The 24741-nt window shown below is 38.0% G+C and overlaps 1 protein-coding gene across 3 annotated transcripts in view; it reads left to right on the plus strand.

Annotated features, from left to right (window-relative positions):
• Nucleotides 1-24741, plus strand: part of KCNN2 (potassium calcium-activated channel subfamily N member 2) — a 316641-nt gene that overhangs the window by 175056 nt on the left and 116844 nt on the right. For all 3 annotated transcript variants that reach the window (XM_007192113.2, XM_057541626.1, XM_057541627.1), the window contains one exon: nt 7391-7809. In XM_007192113.2, coding sequence (XP_007192175.2) covers nt 7391-7809 — 419 coding nt within the window. The remainder of the gene's footprint in view (nt 1-7390; nt 7810-24741) is intronic.

The raw sequence follows: 24741 nt of genomic DNA on the forward strand, positions 1-24741 counted from the left end.
ATGCTGTAACAAATGATCATACATGTTCGCTCTCACATGGGTAAATATGTCAATAGGACAAATTTCATCTAAGGAAATGAAATTGCATGATCAAAGTGTATGTACATTTATGACCTGATAAATTGCCCTCCCAGGGGTTATACCGATTTACACTTCCACCTACAATGTATGAGAGTTCCTGTTTCTCCACACCTTCACTAATATAGTGTGTTATAAAACTTTTAGGTATTGTTCAATATGACAGCTCAAAAACATGGTATCACATTTTCCTCTTATGATTTAAGTGGAGCATCTTCTTTTTTTATATAGGTTTAAGAGCTATTTTTATTTCTTTTTCCATGACCTGCTATTTGTATCCTTTGTTTATTTTTCTGTTAGGCTGCTCATCTCTTTCTTAAGGATTTATAAGAAATTTTATACAATTGGGGAAATTAGTTTCTTGTGGTAACAGTTGTGAAGAGTTTCTGCATGGTTTGGTGTTTGTCTTTTTTATTCTCTTTGTTATAGTTTTGGCCAGGTGCAGAAAACGAAAGATTCGTGTAGTCAATCCAAAAATGTATCAGTATTTTCTTTTAAGACTCTGGTGTTTTTGTCAGAGTTAAAAGACTTTCCTTACAATAATAGAAAAGAATATGAAAAAGAAAATACATATGTATGTATAACTGAATCACTTTGCTGTACACCTGAAACTAACACAACATTGTAAATCAACTATACTTAAATAAATAAATAAATAAATAAAAAGGCCTTCCTTTTAGTGAGCTTGCAAAATAATTCTCACATGATTTCTTCTAATATGTTAATAGTTTCATTTTTACATCTAAATCTTTCCTCCACCAGGAATTTTTCTTGATGTATTTGGTATGAGGCATCTGTTCAACTTTATGTTTCTCCAGATGGCTGTTTAGTTGTCCCCAAATCATTTTTTAATAAACTGTGTTTTCCCCACTGATTTGATTGTCTGCCTTTATAATCCTGTGAAATTCCCAGTGTGTTGGGTCTAGTTTGGACTTTCTGTCCTGTCCCATTGGCCTCTCTGTTGTTTTATGTGCCAGTACCACATGGTTTCAATCATTAATTTGTTGAATAATCTATCAGAGCTGCTTCTCCCTATTATAGTTTCTTTTCAGAGTTTTTTTGGCTATTCTACCTATACTTACTTTCTTAACAAATACATGCCTAAATTTATTTTATTCAGAATGCTTTTCAAGCACCACTTTTTTGCTGAGCACTGCTGTGAATTCTCTACCAGAAAGGAAACCCAGGATATGTAAGGCACTGTCCCAGATCAGACCATAGAGCTTTCAACCTCATTGAAGAGGAAAATCATATGTCAAAGGCAGCTGAGGCTTCTGCAGCTGAGCCCCTCGCTCTCCTGAGCTGGCTGAGCAGAGGTCCCCATGCCAGCATGTGACCTGATCACTATGGCAGACCTCTCCCACCTTCTTCCTGCTGATGACTCTCACTGCCGTTTCACCTTGGACAATGAGCTTGAAGTAGATTATGTTTGGAGTATCTGAGCAAATATAAAGCAGTTGCACTGGAAAGTTCAAGCTTGTGGTGGGATATATTCGTAGGGCATATTCTGTTATGCCTACAAGTTACTTTACTCTGGCAAAGACCATTAACCACAGCTCTAGAATTAAAGTAGGTGAAACTGTCATGCTTTTGCCCTAAAATCTTTCTTCTTTTATCAACATCAAAATGATAAATGAATATAGAGCTGGTTTAATGTGTCATTTTGATTACTTTAATTCCCCCACAAGTTAGCCTAAAAGAGATCATATATATATATATATATATATATCTCATATGGATCATATGGAATGTAATGGGAGTATTTTTACAGTTGGATTTTAACTCGACATGGAATCAGATGATGAAAAACTGTGATGTTTAGAGTGTTTTCATTTTCTGTATAGAATATTGAGTACATTAACATAGCTCTGAATTTGGTAAATATTATTTTACAGTTAATAATGGATAACCCTCACCCTTGACTCCAAAAATAACACTTTCTTTTCTTCCTACTTCACAGAAGGGCTTCCAGCTGCCCTCCACATTTGGCGTTCCTCAGGACTTGGCCTTGTGTCCTGTCCTCTTCATTTTCTCTAATTTTTCTTTTGATCTCCTAAAACTACCTAAATACTGACACCTTCCAAATTTATTTCAGTAGTCCAGACTTCTCCTCTGAGTGACTTGCATATCCTGCTGCCTACTTGGCATCTATACTCGGATGACAGTGGCCAAAATGGAACCCCCCCACTCCTTGCATCCGGCCCACTATATTCAGGAAGTGGCACAGACATCCACTGTGTTTGACAGAGTAGAAACTCAGTTGTCTATGACTTTTTTTTTTTTTTAATCACTCCCACATTCAGCCCATCGGCAAATTCTAGCAAGATCTCCAAACTATATTTCTAGTGCACCCACTCTATTCATTTCCATGGCAACCCCTACTCACCCTGGTCTAGGTCAGGGGGATACTAACTACGACTAATCAGATGCAATAGAACTTCCTAACTAGTATCCTCCCTTGTAAACTCTGGTTTTCCCACAGCAGTAGGATCAGCCCTTTAATCTGTAAATCACATCATGTCATTCCTCTGCTTAATACCTTTCAGTGGATTCCCGCTGCACTTGGACTGAAATCCAGTCTTGACACTGTGGCCAACAAGGTCCTGCATGTCTGGTCCATCTTTGGCTCTTCAAGCTCGTCTCCTTTCACTCTGCCCCTTGATCGTTAACTTTCAGCCACTCTGGTGTTCTTTCATTTCCTTAAGCATGCCAAGCTTTTATAGCCCATGACCTTTACATGTGCTATTTCCTCTGCCTAGAATGTTCTTCTCCTGGCAGTTTATATGACTGGCTTTTCTCTTTGTCCAGGTGTTGCCTTAAACGGTACTTCTCAAAATGTCTTCCTTGATGACCACATCTGCTGTCACCACCAATTTATTGTTCTTTACTTCATCTCGTTTGTTTCCTTCATGGCAGTGTCCACAGGCATAATTACTTCATTAAATTGCTTTAGGTCTGCTTTTTTGGTTTTGTGTTTCTTTCCTGGTGAAAGTTAGTTCCATGGGGCAGACTCTCTGCTATAAATCCTACTGTGTGGCTAGTATGTAGTGCAGTGCCTGGCACATAGTGAGTATTCAGTACACTGGATATTTAGTAAATAAATGAATAAACAAAGGAGTAAGCAGCAATTAAGGGTGGGGATTATGTGAAGAGTAGAGGAAATATTTCTTTCTTAACTTTGGCATTGAAGTATGTGCTGTGATAAAACCAAGAATTAAAATCATTTTAGGTGTTGATTAAACCCCTGATAGTAGAAAGCAACTACATGATAGAAATTTTCTCTGGGGACGTTACTGAACTTGCTATGGAATTGCAAAATTATGCTGCTGCAATGCCTGAACATTTAATAGGATGTATTCTTGTACCAATTTGGAAAATGTCATAGATTTATTTCACTTATGTTCTGCATTAGTATTCTCATCTCCCATGAGCATGTATCATTAGCGTTAAGACCTGTCCAGTGATTAGTTCATCAGTATTAACTGAGAAATAGCAAGGTAGTTCATTTTCCAAGCATTTATTATTCTCCACTAGGTAGATGTGGATCCTGTCCTCAAGGAGCCTCACAGACAAGTAGGGGTGACAGTCTGACAAAAAAATCCTTATTGTCCTCTGTGGCAGCATCAGTAAGAGGCACATACAGGGATCATGGTGTAACAAAGGGGGGAGTTTTGCAGATTTGTCTGGGGCCTGGACAGTGTCCCAAAGGAGGTGACTGTGGAATTGTTCTTAAAGGAATAAGAATTTGCTAAGTGGAAAGACTTTCCAGTCCTTAAGACAGAATGTACAAGGACATAGAGGCACGATTAAGGTAGTATGTTCTGAAATCCGCAACCAGAGGAAAATGTAAGAAGAGTAATGGGCAATGAGATTGAAGAGATAGGCAAAACCAGATTGCCAAATGGGGGGCTTGGAATGGTTTTAATCTTGATGGCAAGATTATATAATTTACATTTTCAGAAGGTTGTTGGAGGATGGAGGACGGCTTCCAGTAGGAGGAATCTGGTGGTGGAGGTAAAAGGCAGGAAAGTACAGAAAGAAGAGTCAGAGATGGACCTCAGTAGAGCAGGGGCACTTGAATGGGGAGGAGGAAGGTGCTTTTTAAGGAAACTGAGATGGATTCTTCAGCGTGGCAGCAGATGAAAAAAGCAATATGTCACATAAGCCAAGAGAAAAGATCTTTTTTAGGAAGGAAGGAGTGATTTATATCAGACAGATCAAGTGAGATAAAAATTAAGATGGAAGGACCAGATCTCATAATTAAAGTATTTTGAGTGACCCTTAGCAAGAGCTATATTGGTGGGGTGATGAGGACAAAAGCCCCATGGGGGTGTTGAGGCATGAAAGAAAAGTGAGAAAATGAACACCGCTTAGGGCAGACATAGAGCCAGTGGGGGTTCCTGTTTGTTTGTGTTGCTTTGATTTTAATGAACAGTACAGATGTGAACTTGCTTGTATACTCTGCTGAGAGGGAGAAAGCACGGGAACTAAGCTGTCAGTGCAGGAGAACTGGGTTTTTGTGTAACATTGCTTTAAATAGTTGGAACAAAAGAGAAGGGAAATAAGGAGAAAAGGTGAGATGTAGGTGAGTTTGTGGCTGAAGTATAAAATAGAGGTATTTCTGACACTGGGGGAAAGTGTACTGACAGGGGAACAAAATTGGCTCTAGAGGAGAAAGATGATTGTTCAGGGCAGAAGCTATAGGGAGCTGGGGTATGATCACAGGGATGGTAAGGGTTCAGCTGAGTTTGAAAGCGCAGGCATGTGGTGGCCCCAGCCCCCCTGCAGGTCTTAGATGTAAAGTTACCAGGGCAGGTCCACCAGAATATAAAGGAGAAGGCTACTGAGAATACCGATGACATAATGGTTGAAGTGATGGTAAAGAATAGAGAGAACCAGCCTAGTTAGGGAAGTGAGCAGAGCGGGCAATGAAAAGGGGCCTGGAAAAAGAGAGTAGCCTGAGGTCAGAGGAACAAGCGCTCTCTAAGTGATGGGAGGAGGGCCAGGCCTGGAAAGATATGAGACTGGAAGTAATATATGAGAATTATACATTTCTTTACCACTTACCTGGGAAAGTACTCATTCTGCACTTAAGCTGCTGTTGCCTAGAATGGTGTGGGCAAAGCCTGTCTTGGAATTGTGCTCAGCCGGAGTCTTGGTGCTTGGTACTTCTTTTGGGGGTGGTTTTGATTTTTTGCCAAGTCGTTCAGAGCCATGTTTGCTGAAGAAAGTAGACAAACTGGGTAATACCATATTCGGTAGAAATGGAAATGTAGATTTAAATAACAATACTGTTTTTCTCACGTGACTTATACTAGGCCCTGATAGCAATTTACAAAGAGAACAGTGATAGCGTCTCTAGAACATACAGAGCCTCTCAAAGTAACTAGTTGGAGGGATACATTCTTTTGGACATAAACACCTTAAAAGATTTTGGGGTCACGTTCCTTTAGAGTTATAAAGTACCCAGTAAATACTTACTGATATAAAGTTTAGAAGATGTCTATCATTATTTCTAGACAATCTTGTGTATATCTTTATTAATGAAATCCTTTATGCCAACATGGTATTGAAAGTGGTGAACTGAACAGGAATATATATATGGCCAACTTGGCAGCTTTATTTATGATCGGTTTCTTTATCGGACACTGGAAAATCTAATTTGTACCGTCTGTTAGCATTTATTTATCAAACACTTTGAGGTCCCTAGATGAAAAGTTATGATAAAGGCATACCCAAAGCCATTATGTTGCCATAACTTAATTTGTTAAAATTTTGACAAGAGATTCTGCTTATTGTCTAACTTTTTGAAGTACCAGAAAGAAGTGATCATTTTTGTCCTCAAATTCCTGTCCTTGCAAAGTAGCGCTGATGGCAGTGTTTGAATAACAGCATGGGCAGTAGCTATGACCTGCAGAATAATTACCCTAGAATGGGAATTTGTAACCGTTTAAGTGGTGGGAAAATGACTTTTTTTTGACGCTAGAGGAGCAGAGATCATAGAATCCAGTCATCCTGGGGGTCTGCTCTGCCAACTTCCTTTGCGACTCACTTACCTGAGAACGCACTGTTCTCACTTGGGTTGCTTTCATCTCATGCTTTCTACATAAGTTGGCTACTTACCAAAAGGCAAAGAATATGTCATCTTTCTCAGTGGGGGAGCACTGCCGGCATTCTGGGCAGACAGGTCTTTTTTGTGCGTGGGACTCTCAGAATTGCAGCCTGCTTGGCGCCGCTGGCTTCCTGGCTCTAAATGCCAGTAGCCTTCACAAGTCACTGCGGCAGTCAGAAATGTCACCACACATTTCCAGATGCCTCTGGTTGTTTATGGACTAGAGCCTGGGGGACTTGTTTACTGAACAACCAGTGAAGACAGGAAACATTCTTTTCTGTTCCTTTTATGGTCGGTCGGTCTATCTATCTATCTATCGTCTATCTCCTTTTTCTTTCTTTTCTTTTTGTTTTCTTTCATTGTGGAGTGAAGAATAACAGAAATAGGAAAAAGGAAACTTTATTAGCGAAAGAAAGATGGAGAACAAATTAATAATCCAAGGGAAGGCTATGGGAGAGCAGAAGAAAAGAGATAAAAAATAGAGCAGGAGCGAGGCAGCTGGAAGAAATGTTTTTGCCACATTTGACTATGGTCCCTTGTGATTTCCTCTCGGAAGCCGAGAATAAGATTTCCTTTAAGAACACTCAGGCATTGTTGCATTATAGGGTGTAACTGATTGCAGAGGCACTGTAAATAGATTTCACTGAGAATATGGCTAGAATTGTGCAAGGTTTAGATCCAGACCTGAAAGAGGAGAGCAACTTGTTATAAGGCAAGTCCTTCTGACTTCATCTAAGGAGGAGATACATTACTGACAGGCCCAAGCCCCTTATTTTAAAGTGATGTCACTGACATGATTGTCCAGGGGCATGGACTCCAAAATATCTTCGGCTCCTGTATAGGAAGTTTGTAATTTTAATTGTTAACAAAATAAAGTTCTCCTTTTGTGCCAATACCATTTTCTTAAAATAGTGTACCTGGCTAGCATTTATTTATTTATTATTTTAAAATAAATTTATTTATTTATTTATTTACTTATTTTTGGCTGCATTGGGTCTTCATTGCTGCACGCGGGCTTTCTCTAGTTGCGGCGAGCGGGGGCTACTCTCCGTTGCGGTGCGCGGGCTAGCATTTGGAAGTTATGACCTAGAGCTCGCCATGATTGCTAAAAGTCACCTGTTATGTATTTTAAAAATCTGCACTAACACTTGTGGACCATTCATGCCATACTGAAGCTGATTTTCTACTTTATTTTTTCAGTTGTTCATGGTGGACAATGGAGCAGATGACTGGAGAATAGCCATGACTTATGAGCGTATTTTCTTCATCTGCTTGGAAATACTGGTGTGTGCTATTCATCCCATACCTGGGAATTATACGTTCACATGGACGGCCCGGCTTGCCTTCTCCTATGCCCCATCCACCACCACCGCTGATGTGGATATTATTTTATCTATACCAATGTTCTTAAGACTCTATCTGATTGCCAGAGTCATGCTTTTACACAGCAAACTTTTCACTGATGCCTCTTCTAGAAGCATTGGAGCACTTAATAAGATAAACTTCAATACGCGTTTTGTTATGAAGACTTTAATGACTATATGCCCAGGAACTGTACTCTTGGTTTTTAGTATCTCATTATGGATAATTGCCGCATGGACTGTCCGAGCTTGTGAAAGGTAAGTTTGTTTCTTTTCCTGAGAACATAATTTGTCTTACGGTGTCCTTGAAAGTGGGAGAAAGGACACATTTTAGACTAGAGGCATGTAGAGACTCACTCTTGAAAATCTGGGGTTCTCTAGTGGGCTTCTTTTAAATGAGTGTGACAGAACTTTTCTTAAGATACCTTGCATACAGCAATGTCTTGATGATTATGTATTTTCTTTTCTAATTTAATCAGTTTTCAGTAGAGGGCTGCCTTTATAATCCTTGTCAAAACTTGGAGACCTACAAATTGCATAGGAGACTTCCATCAGAAACATTCGTTTAATGGTAATACTGAATCATTTTGGCACCTCTTTGGTTATAGTATTGATTATTGTTGAGACAGAAATCCAGTGGAAAAGTGGGGATGCAAGATGTCTGAACTTTAGGGAATGTCTCAGAGTGGTTTGTTGATTGTACTGCCTATCTGTAATAGTGTTCATGTGATTACTGATAAGGGGCTTATAGGTGTATATTTGGTTTTATTGACCTCTCAACAGTTAGTGAAAAGAGACTGTGTGTATTTGTTTTATTGTCTGAAGAGCTCTGGTGGTGTAGAGCCTAGACACGGTCTCAGAACTCAGGAACTGTTCAGTGAGTCTAGGTTAATCAGTTAGAGCATCTGTGATGTTAACCTTGCCATTTAACAAACAAGCAAAAATAGATTTGTTATGTAAACAGGAGGAACTCTATCATAATGAGGGGGGAACCTCTTGTGACCTTGGTGAAGAAAATTCCAGTTGAAATTAGCAATAGACATATAGGAATGACTTAGGAGTTTATAGAACTGGTAAATATTAGGATGTTGGTGTTTGTAGTAGCTAGGTATTTTTAAATTTAGTTTTTGAAAATCAAATATTTATATACACACAAATAGTTTAACAAAGGAAATATGTGTATGAGAATTGTTGCAAAAATAGCAAACTCAGAACACACCTCACCCATTTCTACTTTCCAGAAGCAATCACTTTAAATTCCTTTAGCCATTTCTTTAGTAATTGCTTTCCATATTTCTAAATGGCATTGCTTATTTGCTACTTTTAGATTTTTCATCTAGATTTTTAGGGAAGTTGGAGTTTTAGTTTTCTTTCACTTTCATGTACACACTTTCCCGACTCTACCCCCCAAAAAAGTAATTTTTCTTCTCAGTAAGTTATGTAAATACCAATAATCTATATTGCATATTTACATTATTATGACTATGCAAACTGCACTTGTAGTTGAACTATGTAGTATATTATAAACATTTAACCTTTTATGCACTTTTTAAAATTTTCTCTGTAATTAATAATTGCCTCTTTTTATTTGCTCAGCTTTCTATATTGGATTTGTATATTGGGGAAAATCTATTCATTTCACCTTGAACTTGAATTTCTGGAGACTTTGTAAACAGCTTCTCCATCGTATTGGGGATTTCCTTTGCCTTGTTTGTGTGTTGAGTACCTTTTTTCTTGAACCTCATTTCTCCCTCTTTCTTCATTTATTCCCTCATTTTGGAAACTCCATCTTCCAGTAGCTTCTGAGGAAAAGTACTGGGTGAGAGAGATATTTTTTGAGATCTTGCAGGTATGGCAGCATTCATTCTTGTCTCTTGCTTCATTGATCACTGGGCTGGATAGAAAACTCTAGATTGAAAAGCGCTTTCTCTCAGAATATTAAAGACTTCATTTTCTTTTGGCTTCCAGGGTCCAGTAGTCTGATGCTATTCTCATTTTTTAATCCCCCCCTTTTTTTTTGTCTGGAAGCTTTTAGAATCAGTGATCTAAAATTGCACCAGGGTATATCATGGTGTGATTCTATTTTAATCCAGTGGGCCTGTTCAATCTTGGAATTAATTTCCTTCGGTTCTTGGAAATTTTCTTGAATTATTTAATGATTTTTGTTCCTGTTTTTTTGTTTATGGATATTGGCCTCCTCTATTAGTTTTTTCTTATTTCCTTCTATATTGTCTTCCATCTCAGTTTTCCCTTCATATATAGAGGATAACCTCAATTTATCTTTCAAACTCTTTCTTTCGGAATTTTATTTCTTCTTTACTGTGTATTAATTTTCAAAGGCTCATATTTGATCCTCAAATGCCCATTTTTTAAACTAGCATCATGCTTTTTTTTATAGATGTACTGTTTTATTTCTCTAGAGATGTTAATGATAATGTTTGAAATTTTTCCCTTTGTATATTTTTTGTTTCCCCAAAGATGTATTTTTCTGGGGTTTTGTTTGTTTGTTTGTTTTTTGTTTTTGTTTTTGGCTTCTGTCTGTTTTAGAAGCTTTCCTTACGTATTTAGGTAACCTTAGCTGTCCACTCATACTTAAGATTGAGGCACTAAAGACCTGATTAGAAGCTTTCTGTACACATCTAGAACTTGTCGACTGTGGACTTCACTACAGGGTAATTTGGGTGGGTGCATGGAACACCGGTTTCAGTATCTTTACATATTTTTATTTTTCTCTGAACAATCCGACTGGCTCATGGGAAGTGTTTTTACTGTCCTACCACGAAGGTGGATGCTTGGGTGGCAGTGTTCTGGAAACTGAAAGATGGGGCAAAGAAGGAGTTTCAGCAGTTAATATGTGAACATTTATTTATCTTCCTAGTTGCAATGGAGTAGGCTTACTCTCTCCAGTGCTTAACGCCCTGCAGTCAGCCCATAGACCTTGTGTTTTACCTCTCCAGACAATATATTTGCAGACTTCTTCCAGGTTGGCAAAAGGCATTACCAGTTACACAGAGTGGAAGAGGGAATCTAGATGTCTAACTGCTTTTATGCAGTATTTGAACCTGTCCTCACGTTGAAAGCTCTGTCATTTATCTCCTCTCATAGAGGTACTGGTGCCGAGAATTCCTGAGTCTTTGGTGTGTATGTGTGTGTGTGTAGGCAGGGACAAGGTTGCTGGTTCTCAGTGCAAATATGGTTGCTTCCTGACTTTTCCCCACTGCTGGTCTAGAATTCTCCTTTCTCAAGCTATCACTGGTCAGTTGGCTTTCTAGCTACTTTATTACCATCTTGGCGCTCATAACCCCTTGTGGGGTTGTGCTTTTTTTGTTTGTTTTCTAGTCATTTTAAGGGGGTCTAGGGAGGGAGCTGAGGCCAGCATGTTTGGTGAGTCTACCTGCTTTTATGAGAAATTCTGTAGTGACTAGTTTTTAATATTATGTACCTGAATCTTTTTTAGAACTTCTCTACATAAATATGGCATTTGAGGGATTAAAGTTTTTCCTTTTAAAGAAAGGTAGACTGCTTATGGTAATGCTTTGTTTCCTAGCAATCATGGTATTTAGAGGCTTGTCATATTTTCTGGAGCAGCTGTACCTATAAAGTTTCAAGAATAAATATGGAAAACCTTAGTTGATATACCTATTTAGTTTATGAAGATTACTCTTCCTTAAAATTTTGTACATAACAACATAACAATGGAGATAAAAGCATAATTGAACAACACTTATATGGGTGGTCCCTAGTGCATCTGCTTCCCAAGAGCCAATTCAATAACACAGCTTCAAAATCGTGCACATGTCATTCATTTTCTTTTCAAAATCGTTCATCTTAGCTTTTTAACCCATTGTCCCTAAACACAGAAAGCCTGAGGCAAGCTGTGCCAAACCTTCTCACATCCCAAAGTATGTGTGTTTTTTTTTTTTTTTTTAAACATCTTTATTGAAGTATAATTGCCTTACAATAGTGCGTTAGCATCCGCTTTATAACAAAGTGAATCAGTTATACATATACAATATGTTCCCATTTCTCTTCCCTCTTGCATCTCCCTCCCTCCCACCCTCCCCATCCCACCCCTCTAGGTGGTCACAAAGCACCGAGCTGATCTCCCTGTGCTATGCGGCTGCTTCCCACTAGCTATCTATTTTACATTTGGTAGTGTATATATGTCCATGACACTCTCTCACCCTGTCACATCTCACCCCACCCCCTCCCCATATCCTCAAGTCCATTTTCTAGTAGGTCTGTGTCTTTATTCCCGTCTTGCCACTAGGTTCTTCATGGCCTTTTTTTTTTTTTTTTTCCCTTAGATTCCATATATATGTGTTAGCATACTGTATTTGTTTTTCTCTTTCTGACTTACTTCACTCTGTATGACAGACTCTAACTCCATCCACCTCACTACAAATAACTCGATTTCATTTCTTTTTATGGCTGAGTAATATTCCACTGTATATATGTGCCACATCTTCTTTATCCATTCATCTGTCGATGGACATTTAGGTTGCTTCCATGTCCTGGCTATTGTAAATAGAGCTGCAATGAACATTTTGGTACATGACTCTTTTTGACCTATGGTTTTCTCAGGGTATATGCCCAGTAGTGGGATTGCTGGGTTGTGTTTTTTAACGTGCTGAGATTGTTAGACGACGGATCATCCTTGTCTTCATATAAAAAGGCATGAGAAAGTGAAAATTGTCTGTTTCATATCAAGAATGAGAGTCTGCAGCCAACAGTTACCTAAAGGGAACAAATCCATGGGTTGGGAAGGGGAAAGAGCCCACAGCCATGATTGGGACAATCATGGGATTTAGTGCCAGTAGTGCAATTTAGGGGCTCAGTGGCCTCGGGTGAACCAGCTTGCTTCTTTTTGCCTTGTATTCTTCATTGCAAACTACATGGATTGATAAGCTTTTCTCTTCCAAAGATAACATTTTATAATTGTACAAGTGTTGAAAAGAAAATCATTAACCAGCATTGTGATAGTAGGAGATTATCCACATTCTGTTTTTCATTAAACTTCCCATTTTGCTGCACACAATCTCTAGACTGTAATGTGTAAGATACAAAGATATTTTTTTAAATTTGCTTTGTTTTTCCAAGTTAATTTTGAACGTGCTGTAGCCTGCATCTTTCAATTCCTTAGATGTTTACTCTCTGGCCTTCCTTCTGTCCATCCATCCTACTCTCCTTCCTTCCTTTCCTTTGTGAAATCTGCAATACTTAAATATAATACACAACTCACTTATTATTTGGTTTGGAATTTGGATTTGAATGAGCTCCACCAGGTCCATCTTTGATTCATCCAAATATTCTTTCCCTATAAAGGGGGATTCACACCTGACAGAAATTCTCTTCTTAGTTAATTAGAATAACTCTAAAAATATTTTTTAAAGGAGAGAGATTTTGAGAGAGAGAGAAAGGCAGATGGCTTTCTGGAGCAGTTTGTTTTGCAAACCTATCTGTCTCCTTCTACTGAGCACAGCGCATCTAGAGGTTTCTGGAAAATATTCTCCACTAACGAGGAGGGCATCCTATAAGAGGCATCTATTCCTGACGGTATTACTTTCCCTGGCAGATCATGTACCTCTGATTTACCTATAAGTTATAAGAACTCTTTTTCTTTTCTTTTCTTTTTCCCCTCTCTCCCTCCCTCCCTTCCTTCCTTCTCCCTTTCTCCCTTCCTTCCTTCCTTTCCCCCTTCCCCCCTTCCTTCCTTCTCCCTCCCTCCCTTTCTCCCTCCCTTCCTTCCTTCCTTCCTTTCTCCCTTCCTCCCTTCTTTCCTTCTCCCTCCCTCCCTTTCTCCCTCCCTTCCTTCCTTCCTTCCTTTCTCCCTTCCTCCCTCCCTTCCTTCTTCCTTCCTCCCTCCCTCCCTCCCTTCATCTCTCTCTCTCTCTCTTTCTCTCTTTGATAAGAGGAAGCAGAGCAGGAAGTGTCTGGCATTATTTCTGTGCCCTACACTTGTCAGGAGGAGGCTGCCCCAGACCAGATTACAATATCCCTTCTCTCTCTGATTCTGGTCTGGCCTTGTGTTGAGGTGGACATCAGGCCTGCAAAGAACACTCCCTTTTGAAGCAGCCTGGGAAGTGTGGCCTGAGGCTGTTCAGGAGAAACTTCAGGAACATTTATATCTTAGAAGAAGTCTGACTTCCAGAGCTTGTGGTCCTGAAAATTGGGAATTACCCTATCCTGACCTAATCTTTTTGAGGCTTCACTGGCTCTGTAAAGATGGCATAGGTGAGTTGTTCATCCCAAAGTGTTTCACTGGACACTGTTTCGGAGGAAGGTTAGTAGCTGTTTTACAAGGGGTAGGACTGGATACCATGGGCCAGTGCTGTGTTACATAAAGAAAAGTGTTTTGTTTTTTTTCTTTTTTACTTCTCAGAGCATTTAATATGTGAATGTGCATTGAGAATATCCAAGAGGGGAGAAGAACATTTATTTGGCCAACATAGTACTCTGTCAACACTGAAGTTTCCAAAGGTTATAGAAAGGGATTGTAACTTTCTACACAGTTTGAGAATTTTTAGAAATGTTTCTTGGTTCAATATATTCTTTTTCTTTTTGCTACAAGTTTTATAATATGGGAGAGGAGCCAACTTTAGGATGGAGAGGAAGAAGGGGAAAGAAAGGCAAACTGGGAACTTCGGTGGCAATGTTACCAAGCAGAAAAGTGACATTGTAGAAATGTGTAATAAACTAGACATGCTGGCACTGTTTCTGTCCCTGGAAAAGATTCCTTTAGTTAAGACATTAGTAGCTAAAAACACTCTTTTTATTCATCTCATTGTTTTAATCTAAGAGCATTTGTGTGCATTAACTAATAGGCAGTAGTTAGAGTAAATTTTCTAAAAATGACTTAAGAATGCTTTGCTTCTTTTTCAAAGTGGGAAAATTAGAGAAGCAAACAATGAAATTTATTTTGAATAGCTTCTAATAATCTAAACCGCATTTTAGGTGGATTAAGAATAAATTCTTTCCATCACTAAAAACAGCTGAAAACACATTTGGTATTTATTTTTTAAATTTTCCACGGCAACCTGAGGAGTGGAGTTTGAATTGTGTTTAGAATCTACTATTCAGTGTCTTAAAAGCATGTTTCATTTCTTCCATTAATCAATTTAGACTTTTTTTTTTAACTCTGTCACTAATGGTCACATTGCATTCTTATTTTTTTTTATAGATTTATTTATTTTTATTTATCTTTGGCTGCGTTGGGTCTTCGTTGCTGCTCGCGGGCTTTCTTTAGTTGCGGTGAGCGGGGGCTACTCTTCATTGTGGTGTGTGGGCTTCTCATTGCGGTGGCTTCTCTTGTTCTGGAGCATGGGCTCTAGGTGTGTGGGCTTCAGTAGTTGTGGCTCGCGGGCTCAGTAGCTGCAGCACACGGGCTTAGTTGCTCCGCAGCATGTGGGATCTTCCCAGACCAGGGCTTGAACCCGTGTCCCCTACATTGGCAGGCAGATTCTTTTTTTTTTTTTAATTATTTTTTTTAACATCTTTATTGGAGTATAATTGCTTTACAATGGTGTGTTAGTTTCTGCTTTATAACAAAGTGAATCAGTTATACATATACATATGTTCCCATATCTCTTCCCTCTTGCATCTCCCTCCCTCCCACCCTCCCTATCCCACCCCTCTAAGTGGTCACAAAGCACAGAGCTGATCTCCCTGTGCTATGCGGTTGCTTCCCACTAGCTATCTATTTTACATTTGGTAGTGTATATATGTCCATGCCACTCTCTCACTTTGTCACATCTTACCCTTCCCCCTCCCCATATCCTCAAGTCCATTCTCTAGTAGGTCTGTGTCTTTATTCCCATCTTGCCACTAGGTTCTTCATGACCTTTTTTTTTTTTCCCCCTTAGATTCCATATATATGTGTTAGCATACTGTATTTGTTTTTCTCTTTCTGACTTACTTCACTCTGTATGACAAACTCTAACTCCATCCACCTCACTGCAAATACCTGCATTTCATTTCTTTTTATGGCTGAGTAATTTTCCATTGTATATATGTGCCACATCTTCTTTATCCATTCATCCGATGATGGACATTTAGGTTGCTTCCATGTCCTGGCTATTGTAAATAGAGCTGCAATGAACATTTTGGTACATGACTCTTTTTGAATTATGGTTTTCTCAGGGTATATGCCCAGTAGTGGGATTGCTGGGTCGTATGGTAGTTCTATTTTTAGTTTTTTAAGGAACCTCCATACTGTTCTCCATAGTGGCTGTATCAATTTACATTCCCACCAACAGTGCAAGAGGGTTCCCTTTTCTCCACACACTCTCCAGCATTTATTGTTTCTAGATTTTTTGATGATGGCTTTTCTGACCGGTGTGAGATGATATCTCATTGTAGTTTTGATTTGCATTTCTCTAATGATTAATGATGTTGAGCGTTCTTTCATGTGTCTGTTGGCAATCTGTATATCTTCTTTGGGGAAATGTCTATTTAGGTCTTCTGCCCATTTTTGGATTGGGTTGTTTGTTTTTATGTTATTGAGCTGCTTGTAAATTTTGGAGATTAATCCTTTGTCAGTTGCTTCATTTGCAACTATTTTCTCCCATTCTGAGGGTTGTCTATTGGTCTTGTTTATGGTTTCCTTTGCTGTGCAAAAGCTTTGAAGTTTCATTAGGTCCCATTTGTTTATTTTTGTTTTCATTTCCATTTCTCTAGGATGTGGGTCAAAACGGATCTTGCTGTGATTTATGTCATAGAGTGTTCTGCCTATGTTTTCCTCTAAGAGTTTGATAGTGCCTGGCCTTACATTTAGGTCTTTAATCCATTTTGAGTTTATTTTTGTGTATGGTGTTAGGGAGTGTTCTGATTTCATACTTTTACATGTACCTGTCCAGTTTTCCCAGTACCACTTATTGAAGAGGCTGTCAGAAGGTGATTTCTGAAATGCAGTTGAAACTTATTTTATTATAACATAGAATGTTATATCCTATGTCAAATCATGCCCCATAATGAAACTTTATACAACATATATTTCATATAAAATAGCTGTTTTTAGCACAAAAATTGGTTATATCTTCAGACATCAGTATTATGAAGGAGGACTTGCTAAGGAAAGTCCTTGTAGGATTAGAATATCTTATTTTGTAACTAAACAGGTTTTTATACTTTTAGCAGCAATTCATAGAAGACATCTGATTTAGGCCTCCATTTTCTATTGAATATGGGCCCTGAATATCATCTAAATTTTATACATACTAAAGTAAAATGAATACCCTCATTCCTGAGAATCAGTAAAGCCAAATTATAGAATGGTAGTTATTTACATCTAGGAAATTAATTAACCATTGTGGTGGTTACCATTTTATAAGTAGGTGGGAACCTGTTACTCTCAAATCATATACATTTGTGACTTCCTCTATATAGAGGACAATTTTACATAAAAGTGAACTTTAAGTTTCAATATGTGATAATTGAATGGTTAGGATGATTAAATGATGTAAGTTCTAATTTTCAAGTTCAAGTTTCTCGTTTCAAAAAAGTTTTCATTTGCTTTATTTTTTTAATGTGATATAAGCCAGTTTTTCAAAGAGGAGAGGTAGCTGGGATCTGAAAGTTTCATTTGTTCTATTTATTTATTTTTTTATTATTTATATAGGATCACATGTAGGGGGATGCGAAATGAGAGGCTACACTTTTAGAACACGAGCTTGTTTTCTTTTTTTTTTTTTTTTTGAGCTTGTTTTCTTGATCTGCCATCTATGATTTATTTTTTACATTTTTAGGAGACTCACTCAAAGGCCCACCCTTTTTCAAGCCCTGATCCCCAGAGATGCCTAATTTCCTGTTGATTTACTTAAATTTGAAGCATGTTACTTGTCATCAGGTTTCTTCAGTAGTTGTAAAAGTAGTCATAAACTATGCATCCTGCTGGCACCTTGATTTATTACAGTATCCTGGATAATTAGATTATTTCTTACCACTTCAAGTTTCAGCTGTTACTAGGTAAAGTCTATGTGTTTCATTAATGGGTTTGTAATTTGTGTATGATGGTCATGTAATACTTTGTAAACTTATACTTCCAGGATCTGATTCATACATACAGATGTAGCATTTTCTGGCCCATAAATGAGTCACAACTTTAAAATGGGCCCTTTCAAGTTATAAAAGTCTGCAGTTTGAAAGCATTCATCATGAATCTGTGCCTTGCAAAGCATCAGTGCTCAATGTAATGTTTGCCAAATAAATTGGTTGTTAAAGTCGTGCAGAAAGCAAGCCAGTACTCTCTCAAGCTCGATTTTCTCTTCATTCCTATATAGATAGGGTTTGTTTTTTGGTGTACCTCCTGAGACAACAGTAAGGATTAATATTTGTTGGCAAGATGCTTTGAGATCCTGTTCCCATGAGTACGGTTTGAAAATACCAGCAATGGTTATGTTCAAGCAGAAAAAGTGAGAAGCTGAACAGCTTAGAAATCCAACTTCGTTGACGTAGTCGGTTCATCACAGTCCTCCCTTCCTGACATCCATGCCAATGTCCAGGTTTTATGCCGTATGGGTTCTGAAAGTCTTCCCATTTAGGAAAACCCTTTGGGTCATCCGTATAGTACATTACACAGGGTGTGTGTATGCAGTTCTGGGCAGTGTCCTCCTTCTCTCCAGCTTCAGAACCACCGTGCCAGATAAAAAGAAAGAACATAAAGTCTAAATGTAGATGTCCTAGCATTCAAGCTGTTTTGTCTTTAAGAAAATTAATATATGTCTTAGACATCAATGGGGCTTGATTGGCAAAACCTCAAGCGTTCCCTAATTTCCTGAAGGATTTTCTACGTTCTGTTTCTTTTTAAAGTTTATATCCTTTATTTTTTAGTTGTATCTTTCTTTTAAATGTAATTTTTATTTTATATTGGAGTATGGTGGATTTACAATATTGTGTTAGTTTCAGGTGTACAGCAAAATGATTCAGTTATACATATACATATATCCATTCTTTTTCAGATTCTTTCCCCATATAGGTTATTACAGAATATTGAGTAGAGTTCCCTGTGCTTTACAGTACGTCCCTGTTGATTACCTATTTTATGTATAGTAGTGTGTATATGTACATCCAAACTCCTAGTTTATCCCTCCCTCCCACCTTTCCCCTTTGACAAGCATAAGTCTGTTTTCAAAGTTTGTGAGTCTGTTTCCGTTTTGTAAATAAGTTCATTTGTATCTTTTTTTAAGATTCCACCTATGAGTGATAGGTGGAATCTCTGTCTGTCTTACTTCACTTAGTATGATAACCACTAGGTCTATCCATGTTGGTGCAAATGGCATTATTTCATTCTTTTTTACGGCTGAGTAATATTCCATTGTATATACATACTACATCTTCTTATCCCTTATATCATTTATTTTTAATGTTACTGTATTGCAAACTAGCACTAGAATAACAAAAGAAATTGAAGAACAAAAAAGTGCCTTATATGTGATAAAATGTACAAATTTTGAACATTTATAGAGTTTGGACAAGTCTGCCTTCTATTATAATGTTAAACTTTTATAGCCTTAGTACAGTTCAGTGGGCTTGCTTAGTGTTATGAGAATTCAGTGAGGGAATGAGGTGGGTGTTAGAATTGTATCCCAGAGCTGGTGTTGTGGTATAGAGCACCTACTGTTCACAGGAGGGCTGCTTGGCTTGACTCCCTTGAGAGGCACTGGATGAACTGTGTCCCTCCTGCTTGCCAACCTGCCCAACCAGAATCTGGTCTATTGATGCTTCCTGAGGTCCCACAGAGGGGATTGTCAATCCTTGAATTCCCCCAGTCTGCCATTTCCAGCCCTGTTTTGTCCCTGATTCAGAATCCCATGGATTAATAAATAGTCTGATCACTGCCAGATTCCTAGGGATGTTGGAAAAGGCCTAGTCATCAAATATTTAAACGTAACATGGTGGCAAAGTCAAAGCCATTTTGAGTACATGGCCATTATTCAATAAATGTTTGGTGAATAAATAAAGGAATAAAAAAACTTCACCCAGAGTTCCACCATAATTTTTGGCTAAAGTGTAAAAAGAAGAGAGGATTCTTGTCATGCTTGTGGGTTTCTTTTTTAACAACTTTATTGTGGTGTAATTTATATACATATTTTAATTGTACAATTCAATAGTTGTTAGTAATTGTTCACACCTATGCAGTCATCACCACTATTGAGTTTTAAAACAGTTTCATCACCCTCCCCAAAACCTTGTTCCCATTTACATTAAGTCCCTGCTTCCTCCAGTTCCAGGCGACCACTGATATGCTGTCTGTCTCCATAGACAGGCTTTTCTGAGTGTTTCATAGAAGTGGAATCAGATAATACGTAGTTTATTTTTGCATCTGGCTTCTTTTACTTAGCTTAAAGATTTTAATGTTCAGCCACGTTATATAGTATGTATATAGTTTGTTCCTTTTTACTGATGAATAGTATTCTGCTGTAAGGATAAGCCACATTTTGTTCTTACATTCACCAACTGATACACATTTAGTCCCTGTTAGGGGCTATTATGAATAGGGTTGCTGTGAACTTTTGTATAGAAATCTGTGTATGAACATATGTTTTTGTTACTCTTAGGTAAACACTTAGGAGTGGCTGCAACATTTTACATTCCCACCAGCAATCAGTAATATATGAGGGTTCCAGTTTCATCACATTTTGACAACATTGTCCGTCACATACATATATATGGATATATAACACTGTCAGTCATATATGTGTGTGTGTGTGTGTGTGTGTGTGTGTGTGTAGTCTTACTTATATAATTATATAACCATTCTAGTGAGTATAAAGTGGTATCTTATTGTGGTTGTAATTTACAGTTCTCTAATGACTAATGATGATGAACATCTTTTCCTGAGGTCATTAGCCACTTGTGTATCTTCTTTGGCAAAATGTCTATTTAAATACTTCGCCCATTTTTAAATTGGGTCATTTATCTTATTAAATTAAGAGTTCTTTATATATTCTAGCTACTGGTTCTTTATCAGGTATATGTTTTGCAAATATTTTCTGTGACTTGTCTTTTCATTTTCATTCCTGTTTTTTTGAACATGTTGAAGCCATGTATACTTGCCTTTCTCTAAATCAGCTTTGTCTCCCAAAGCCATACAAGAAGAAAGCCACCTACACACACATAGGGGTCTGTGAACTCTTTGAAGAGACTTGATTCCCTTAAGTTTGCTGCTTCATATGCTTGTCCTTCCTGCCCTTTTCCTACCCTGAAGTCTTGCTTTTCTAGTAACCACTATTTTCTAATAACAGGAAGAGAGGAAGAAGCAAGGGAGATGGTTTTTCAGCTCAACTACCTTTCTAGTTCTTACATTGCTTTGATGATTGTAGTACTATGAAAAATTAAGTCCAGACACTATCTGTCATTTTTACACTTAGGGTGAAGATGTTCCTGACTTGCCTCCCACAGGGATACTTAAGATTCTTCCCCTCCTCCCCAAGTTGAGGCAATAATTTGATTTAATTGATCCACAGCTCTCTTCATGACCAAGGGCAAACATTTGTAACATGTCTGACCCCGTTTTAAGGGTGAAGGTAGAGACTGTTAAAAAACCAAGCTCCCTCTCTTCTTTGTGTAACCTCGCTAGATTTTATGACAGTCCACAGTCATGACTTTGGAAGAGTGATGCTCTAGCCATGGGCTACCTGACCAGATGACCCTTGTTTGACTTTCCTTCATAGGGTGCTTTGTATCACAGTGACAGGATATCATAGTACAAATCACAGGGACATGGCAATTGATATTTGACACTCAGTATTTCACATTGGCTCAGGGGCAAAAGATTTTTGAGTGACTAGTACCTAATATCTTTGTGTTCATGTCTCTTCTTATAGATTTCATGTTCTAAAAGCTATCTGTGTTACATAAAATGTACTCTTTTAGTTTATCAAATTGTATTTAATATTCTAACAGAAGATGCAATTTAAAAATAAGTTTTAGCAGACTTTGTGATATCTCTTGTTGTAGCTTTAAAACCTCTTATGAAATGTCATGTAAGAATGATGGCCTGTAAGTACAAAAGCCACAATGTAAGGCTCAAAGTATTCAGCTTGAGTTGGATTGGCAGAAAATATCTTTTGCCAGTGAACATAGTAGAAGCTTAAATTTAGTAACTTTCTTAATTTAAAGAAATGGTTCCCTACTATTGCAACAAAAAGAATAAAATACCTAGGAATAAACCAACCTAAGGAGGCAAAAGACCTGTATGCAGAAAACTATAAGATACTGGTGAAAGAAATCAAAGATGACACAAACAGATGGAGAGATATACCGTGTTCTTGGACTGGAAGAATCAATATTGTGAAAATGACTCTACCACCCAAAGCAATCTACAGATTCAATGCAATCCCTGTCAAATTACCAATGGCATTTTTCACAGAACTAGAACAGAAAATTTTACAATTTGTATGGGAACACAGAAGACCCCAAATAGCCAAAGCAATCTTGAGAAAGAAAAACAGAGCTGGAGGAATCAGGCTCCCGGACTTCAGACTCTACTACAAAGCTACTGTAATCAAGACAGTATGGTACTGGCATGAAAGCAGAAATATAGACCAATGGAACAGGATAGAAAGCCCAGAGATAAACCCATGCACCTATGGTCACCTAATCTATGACAAAGGAGGCAAGAGTATACAGTGGAGAAAAGACAGCCTTTTCAATAGTGGTGCTAAGAAAACTGGACAGCTATCAATACATGTAAAAGAATGAAATTAGAACATTCCCTAACACCATACACAAAAATAAACTCAAAATGGATTAAAGACCTGAATGTAAGGCCAGACACTATAAAACTCCTAGAGGAAAACATAGGCAGAACACTCTTTGACATAAATCACAGCAATTTTTTTTCACCCCGCCTCCTAGAGTAATGAAAATAAAACCAAAAATAAACAAATGAAACCTAATGAAACTTAGGAGTTTTTGCGCAGCAAAGGAAACCATAAACAAGACAAAAAGACAGCCCTCAGAATGGGAGAAAATATCAACAAATGAAGCAACTGACAAAGGATTAATCTCCAAAATATACAAGCAGCTCATGCAGTTCAATATATATTAAAAAAAAAAAAACCCAATCCAAAAATGGGCAGAGGACCTAAATAGACATTTATCCAAAGAAGACATACAGACGGCCAACAAACACATGGAAAGATGCTCAACATCACTAATCATTAGAGAAATGCAAGTCAAAACTACAATGAGATATCACCTCACACTGGTCAGAATGGCCATCATTAAAAAATCTACAAACAATAAATGCTGGAGAGGGTGTGGAGAAAAGGGAACCCTCTTGCACTGTTGGTGAGAATGTAAATTGATACAGCCACTATGGAGAACAGTATGGAAGTTCATTAAAAAACTAAAAATAGAACTACCATATGACCCAGCAATCCCACTACTGATCATATACCCCAAGAAAAGCATAATTCAAAAAGACACATGCACCCCAATGTTCATTGCAGCACTGTTTGCAATAGACAGGACATGGAAGCAACCTAAATGTCCATCAACAGAGGAATGGATAACGAAGATGTGATATATATATATACATACATACATACATACATACATACATACACACAGTGGAATATTACTCAGGTATAAAAAAGGAATGAAATTGGGTCATTTGTAGAGACTTGGATGGACCTAGAGTCTGTCATACAGAGTGAAGTAAGTCAGAAAGAGAAAAATAAATATCATATATTAATGCATATATGTAGAATCTAGAAAAATGGTATAGATGATCTTATTTGCAAAGCAGAAATAGAGACACAGACGTAGAGAACAAACGTATGTACACCAAGAAGGGAAAGGGTGGGGTGGGATGAATTGGGAGATTGTGATTGACATATATGCCCTATTGATACTATGTATAAAATAGATAACTAATGAGAACCTTCTGTACAGCTCAGGGAACTCTACTTATGCTCTGTGGTGACATAAATGGGAAGGAAATCCAAAAAGGAGGGGATATATGTATACATATAGCTGATTCACTTTGCTGTACAGTAGAAGGTAACACAATATTGGAAAGCAACTATACTCCAATAAAAATTAATTAAAAAAAATAAAGTGGTTCCCAATATTTCATGTGATTGGGTATATTAGTGATCATAAGCTCTCTGTTTTTGAACAAAACTGGGGACAGGCTAGGTATCTATGGAGAATTATCGGGAATCTCCACTTGCCATTATTTTGAGGTAGTTTTATGCTTGTATCTTAGAAAGCGGCACAAAATGAAGCATCCAATTCAGAAAGATCAGCTTTGGTTAGTAATTTTAATCTGGTTTAGTGGTGGCCAGCCCTTAGAATTTCTGACTTGTTCTAAGTCTGGAAAGGGATCAGTTTCTTCGATTTACTACTGTTATTATGGTAGTCTGCCTACTGTGCTTTGTAGTAGTAAGGTAGTTTTTTTTTTAATAGTTTCTAAGAAGCTCAGGGTTGTCAGTGTGAAGTGAGAGGCCACTCTGTCAGGTTTTGTATTCCTGTTTAAAGATTCTCCATTTCTGAAATACTGATAGCTTTTGTTCGTCTTCTCATCCACCGTTCACCTCCTGTATCATCTGGATCCCTGTTCTTTTAGCCCTACTAAGGTCACTGGCATTTCTCATGAGGGAGCAGGTGTTCGGGATGGGGGTGTGACGGTGCATGGTGGGATGGTAAAGGGAATGAAGGTGCCATGATAGGCAGGTTTGATGTGCTCTTGAGGAAGAACCAGGAAGGCAACTGTAGTCATTTGTCACTGGCATAATATGCTCAAAACGCTTATCTGATCCTGGTGAGGTGAGGGGATGAGTCTTCTCTCTACTTTAAAGGTATCCTTTGAGTGTCTATGGTATTCTACACTCTGTGCAAATGGGGATATGAAAGACCCACGTGAACTCAACTCCTCAAAGGTAAAAACGATATCTAGTACCATCTTGAGCCCTACAGCCCAGAGCCCTTTTAGTATCTGGGTCAGATGAGACCCTACAAGTCATCTAATTCCGTCAGGCCAAGAGCAATACCACTACCATAGCTCCATGAGGACCTATTAGGGAAATAGTTCTACACAAATGTGTACCCATCAGTCAGAAAAATAGAAGGCTGTTTCGTAACAGTTCACGAGTGACTTCATGTATTAAAGTTGAACCCTACAAGAGTCATTGTGAAGAATACTACTAATGGGAATAGTGTATGTTAAATGTGGAAAAAAATTCT

The sequence above is a fragment of the Balaenoptera acutorostrata genome, chromosome 2, assembly GCF_949987535.1.
Source record: "Balaenoptera acutorostrata chromosome 2, mBalAcu1.1, whole genome shotgun sequence".
NCBI lineage: Eukaryota > Metazoa > Chordata > Mammalia > Artiodactyla > Balaenopteridae > Balaenoptera > Balaenoptera acutorostrata.